At 42.7% G+C, this 6,000-nt stretch overlaps 1 protein-coding gene across 4 annotated transcripts in view; it reads right to left on the bottom strand.

Moving 5' to 3' along the window:
* Positions 1 to 1,789: 1,789 nt before the first annotated feature.
* Positions 1,790 to 6,000, bottom strand: part of LOC120051030 (lethal(3)malignant brain tumor-like protein 4) — a 142,741-nt gene continuing 138,530 nt past the window's right edge. For all 4 annotated transcript variants that reach the window (XM_038997621.1, XM_038997622.1, XM_038997623.1 and 1 more), the window contains 2 exons: positions 5,382 to 5,444; positions 1,790 to 3,629 (listed from right to left, as the gene is read on the bottom strand). In XM_038997621.1, coding sequence (XP_038853549.1) covers positions 3,474 to 3,629; positions 5,382 to 5,444 — 219 coding nt within the window. In that variant the 3' untranslated portion in view covers positions 1,790 to 3,473. The remainder of the gene's footprint in view (positions 3,630 to 5,381; positions 5,445 to 6,000) is intronic.

The following is a 6,000-nucleotide window of genomic DNA, read 5'->3' as shown; positions in this document are numbered from 1 at the left end:
CAAATACTGTTTTTTTTCCCAGGATAAAAAGAAACAGGATGGAGCTAAGCACAGGCAAAATGCTAGAGGAAAACTTGCTTCAGTCTGCTTTACACCAGAGACTGGAAGAGGAATTCACCTTTCAGCAGGACAATAATCTACAAGACAAGGCCAAATCTACAAGACAAGGCCAAATCTACACTGGAGTTGCTTACCAAGAAGAATGTTCCTGAGTGGCCAAGTTACAGTTTTGAATTAAATCTGCATGAAAATCTATGGCAAGACTTGAAAGTTGCTGTCTAGCCCAGATCCCCAACATCTTGATAGAGCTTAAATAATTTTTAAAAGAATAATGAGCAAATATTGCATAATACAGTTGTGGAAATCTCTTAAACAGTAGACTTACTCAAGAAGACTCACAGTTCTAATCAATGGGAAAGGTGTTTCTAACATGTATTGACTAAGGGAGTTGAATACTTATGCAACAACTATATTTTAGTTATTTCATTTTTTGAATTTGTCTTCCACTTTGACATTACAGAATATTCTGTGTATATTGTTGACAGAAAAAAGACAACTCAATCTATTTTAATCCTACTTTGTAACACAAAATGTGAACATTTCCAAGGGGTCTGAATACTTTTGCAAGGCACTGTGTATATATATTTTTTGTTGTTGTTGTAGTATATATATTTTTTATATAAACGAGCTTGGGTCCAAGGGCTCCTGGAGACAACCACCTACAATTTCTATAAGAGGATAACATGAATATAGCTTTGATACATAGGCTTACTGCACACACTACACCAAGAGAAAGAACATTAAATAAGACTCCTACTATAGAGCATCAGGTATTCAACTCTTACCTTCTGAGGTGCGGAGCCTGCTGGTTCTGTTCTACCTGATAATTAATTGCACACACCTGGTGTCCCAGGTCAAAATCAATCCCTGATTAGAGGGCAACGGCGAAAAAAAATGCAGTGGAACTGGCTTCAAGGTCCCAAGTTGAATTTTAGGGCTACAGAGGATAAAGCCTGCATATGATGTGGGATGTGCCACCATACTCTCCTGGGGTCAAATGCCCTTGGGGTTACATCAAAACACTCTATACCAGCCATGTTCATGTGCTTTCTATTTTTTTGAGTCAGTGTGTTTTCATGTAAGTATAGAAATATCCAATCTATTGTATTCAATTCAATATATTCATAATAGGTATTCATATGTCCTGGAGGCATAGTTCTGGGATACTGAACAAGCACATTGTTTTCTTAAAATTTTGTTTGAATAATGTATGAAGTATCTTGGTCTTGCATCATCAGTTCTGCTGCTTCCATGTATAGTACAGGACTGAGATGTATTTCTGTGAACCTGGTTTTAAGTAGAGTATGGGTCAATGTCATGTTGACCTTCCGTCCCTTTCAGGGTGGTCACAGAGAGAAATGGGAGTGCAAAGTGTGTTTGATTTTCACAGCAGTGTGTCCCTGAAATTGTCAGTCTGGTTTTGCAGCAGTGGATGACTGGTTTGCAGTCAGAACTGAATATGTCACACCACAGGACTGCCAGTATCTAAATTAACCATCCGAAACACGCTGCTGTGCAAATCAAATAGAAAGTGCTATCCGGAAGACCACTATCTGCAGTTGAATAAATCCCAGCCACAGTCCATTCATTTCCATTTTTGTACATAATGTCAAGGGGGACCTTGGAAATTAGAAATGGGCGTGCAGCCTTCGCACTGTAGTGGTAAATAAACAATAAATAATGCAAAACTGTCTTGAGGAGAACTAAAACGGAGTGTGGAGACGGCAGGGACTTTGCACTGTTTATTTGGATTGTGAAGTCATGTGATCTGAATCCAATGAGTTGTACAAAGTGTAAATTCAGTGTAAGAAACAGGGTTTACAAATATGTACAACACATCTTTATGGTTCAATTAGTTGTCATTTTCATAGATAAGTGGTCGATATATGGAGGTAGATATCCGCCAAAATAGATTGTGAGTCTCCTAAATACGTGTAGAATATGTTAAGGGCAGATATCCAACTCCATATTGGAGGTTGTACCAAGATGTAGCAGTATTGTCCATGCACTAAACAGCAGTCCTGCAGGTTACAGCATTGAGAAAGACAAGCAGCATCAGAATAAAATATACATTTCCGGATGCTTGACATTTTGGGATAGAGAGAAAGTCCCTATAGGAAAAAAGCAGAAAGTACAGTAAACGGTTTCTTCATATTCCTGAAGTTAATGGATTTCAGTTGAAATTTAGTAGCAACATTTATATTAAGACTAGAGAACAAATGATATAGCACAGTTGTTTCAACATATAGCTTAACTTCCAAGTTATAGCAAAATATACGATTAAACTCTTAATTGTGCAGAAGATCAAGTATGCTGTTCTTTGATAATAAGAAAACAACTTCAACCTATCAGGACTGTGAGAAAACTTACCCCAATAGTAAAAAGGAGAGCAAAAATGAAAATGAAGAAAAACAAAAAATACAATATTGGTCCTTTTCAACGAGTATGGATCAAAAGGTAAATAATGATAAACGTACATGGCTATTGTCTCGAGCTGCAGTACCACAGAAAGTAAGACTACATAAGATATCTTAACTACCTTAACATTATAATAACATAAATTATACTTATTTAGACTATCTTCAGCTCAAAGCTATCCCATGGTTTTACATTTTCCAAAACTTAAGGTTATTTTTCGTTCTTCTAATGTGCAATATATTATCAAATAAAATGTAAAACAATTTGCTCATATATAATATATTAATTTCCTTCAACTATGCAAACACCAAGATATTTTTCACAATAAATATAGGTGAGTTGATATAGGTAGTGACATAACATTTATATAAAATAGAATCAAAACAAATCAAAATGGCAGAGACGTTTGGAATATGTATCCCTGTTTGAGTCGATAGACAGAGATCGTAAGCTGGTAGTACCAGAAGTCAACTCCAGTACTGTGATGTAGACTGTAATCGGAATACACATAGCACCGTGATGACCCAGAAAAAGCACAGTTTGTCATGATGTAGTACACGGCTTTGTACTGTTGGTGGTGATTGTCACTTCTTTGATCCTGAAGGAGAAAAGTAGAGCATGGAGAAGCTACAGCGTAAAAGACATAGAAAACTGTGCTGTGTAGCTGTAAATGCGGGTTTTGTTGAGTTGACCTTCATGACACCTACATTTGAGTATTAAAGGCAGAATTAGAGGCTGTGTCCAAGGAAGAAGACACACACACGCACACACGCACGCACGCACGCACATGCACACACACAAACCTGAAAGTCCATCGGTCTGGACAGATCATGTAGCGGCTTTAGTTAAATTTATAGTCCTTTAACTAAAATGCCTGTAGGCCAAGGTGAAGGAGCAGGAGTCAGGGATCAGGGATCTTGGAATGAATCCATACAGTAAATCTATGTGTTTGACAGACACATAGGGTGGGCCTGGTAGGTGTGGCTTCCAATGCTTCATGTGTTGGCGTTGCCAGCTGCCGATTGGTTGTCCTCAGCGTGCTTGAACATCAGGATGGAGTTGTATATCTTGAGGGCAGGACCGAGTTTCACGCTCATGATCTTGACGATGTCGCGCTGGGTCAGCAGCAAGAAGGCTTTCCCGTCAATTTGCTGTTGGACGACAACCAATCAGATTACAGCATGGGTCAACAGCTGATATGCAGTCAATTGAACCCAGTGAGACTTAGAAAAAAAATCCCTCTCACTCTCTAAGGGCTACAGATCTTATCTGAGAGTATGAGCCGTTTGATAATTTATGAAACGGTAATCATGTATTTATCAGTTGGATCAGATGGTGAATGCTTGTTCAACGACTAAACGTGCAACTCACATCTTGTGTATGTAAAAAGCACAACTGTGGAGTGTTAACTGGGATTGGTGAAAAAGGGATTTTAATGACCAAGAGAGCGATGGCAAATACTGTAGTCAGATTAGCTGAGGGAAAGATGGCTGTGCTCGGAATGCTAATCGCTACTGCTACTAGCATTTAATGAATTGCTTTGGATTCCAGTCATGTCTCCTTACCTCGGTATAATTATCAACTCAAACAAACCAAACATAGTGGACCAAACATAGTGAAGACGAAGGAAGAGAATCTATTTCTCTGAGTGTTTTGTTGCAGACAGCAGCCTAACAACTATACGGGCAAAGGCTACTCCACACCTGTTTCCCCTCATTAGTTTAGCCGTATGGAGGAGGGTTAGCATTAAAACTATTTAGATTACTTCGGACGGGGGGACTAGAGAAGGACTAGAGGGGACTAGAGGGGGACCAGAGAGATACCAGAGGGGATTAGAGGGGACTAGAGGGGGGCCAGAGAGATACCAGAGGGGATTAGAAGGGGGGCCAGAGGGGACTAGAGGGGGACCAGAGAGATACCAGAGGGGATTAGAGGGGGGCCAGAGAGATACCAGAGGGGACTATAGGGGGGCCAGAGGGGACTAGAGGTGGGCCAGAGGGGGGCCAGATGAGACTAGAGGGGGGCCAGAGTGAACTAGAGTGTTTTGTTGCAGACAGCAGCCTAACAACTACACGGGCAAAGGCTACTCCACACCTGTTTCCCCTCATTAGTTTAGCCGTATGGAGGAGGGTTAGCATTAAAACTATTTAGATTACTTCGGACGGGGGGACTAGAGAAGGACTAGAGGGGACTAGAGGGGGACATGAGAGATACCAGAGGGGATTAGAGGGGACTAGAGGGGGGGCCAGAGAGATACCAGAGGGGATTAGAGGGGACTAGAGGGGGGCCAGAGAGATACCAGAGGGGATTAGAGGGGGACATGAGAGATACCAGAGGGGATTAGAGGGGACTAGAGGGGGGCCAGAGAGATACCAGAGGGGATTAGAGGGGGACATGAGAGATACCAGAGGGGATTAGAGGGGACTAGAGGGGGGCCAGAGAGATACCAGAGGGGATTAGAGGGGGGCCAGAGAGATACCAGAGGGGATTAGAGGGGGACATGAGAGATACAAGAGGGGATTAGAGGGGGGCCAGAGGGGGCCAGATAGAGACCAGAGGGGATTAGAAGGGGGCCAGAGAGATACCAGAGGGGACTAGAGGGGGCCATAGGGGACTAGAGGGGGGCCAGAGGGGACTAGAGGGGGGCCAGAAGGGACTAGAGGACGGGGACCAGAGGGGACTAGAGGGGGGCCAGAGTGGACTAGAGGGGGGCCAGAAGGGACTAGAGGACGGGGACCAGGGGGGACTAGAGGGGTGCCAGAGGTGGACCAGAAGGGGACTAGAGGGAGATTAGAAGGGGACTAGAGGGAGATTAGAGAGCGGCCAGAGGGGTCTAGAGGGCAACTAGAGGGGGATTAGAGGAGGGGGACCAGAGGGTGGATAGAGGGTGTGTCATCTCTTACCTCCTCTTTGAACTGCTTGGCTTGTTCATCACAGCCGTGAAGAGAGTGGATGAAGTCAGCCACCTGGACAAAGACATGTAGAAGACAGACACACCGGTTAGTGTTTGGGAGACCATCTCAATGGAGAGAATCTGGTGGAGTTACCATAGTAACACTTTGTTTGAACCTTCCCAGTCATAAGGCCAACACCACAAGTCATGACTGGTTATGACATCCGTTATGTCATTGTTATGACAATGTTATGTAGGCCTTATGATGAGGGGTTGTAACTGTTAATGGAAAATCAACAGACATAAGGGGATCAGTGAGTGATGTGTGAAGCTACAGCCTAATTATTACCACTAAGAAGAACAAATCATGTTGATACTGAGAGCGTGTTTGCCTGTGGGCACTGACATTTCCTGATGCGCTAAAGAAGCTAGCGATATTGCCATTCCATCAATACAAAAAGACGGCTTAAAAAGCAGTCAAAACATGAACAAATCAAAGTGTAGACTCAAAGTGAAGGGATAGCGTTCAATCCAAAGCTGCACATATCCAGTGCCTCCTTGGGCTTCTATTGAACCACTTAAGCTACAGGAGTTGGAAAGAGTGAGCAAACTCAAACTTTCTGAAGAGG

This window comes from Salvelinus namaycush, chromosome 7 (assembly GCF_016432855.1).
Source record: "Salvelinus namaycush isolate Seneca chromosome 7, SaNama_1.0, whole genome shotgun sequence".
Taxonomy (NCBI): domain Eukaryota; kingdom Metazoa; phylum Chordata; class Actinopteri; order Salmoniformes; family Salmonidae; genus Salvelinus; species Salvelinus namaycush.
This window is presented reverse-complemented; position numbering and strand designations above follow the sequence as displayed.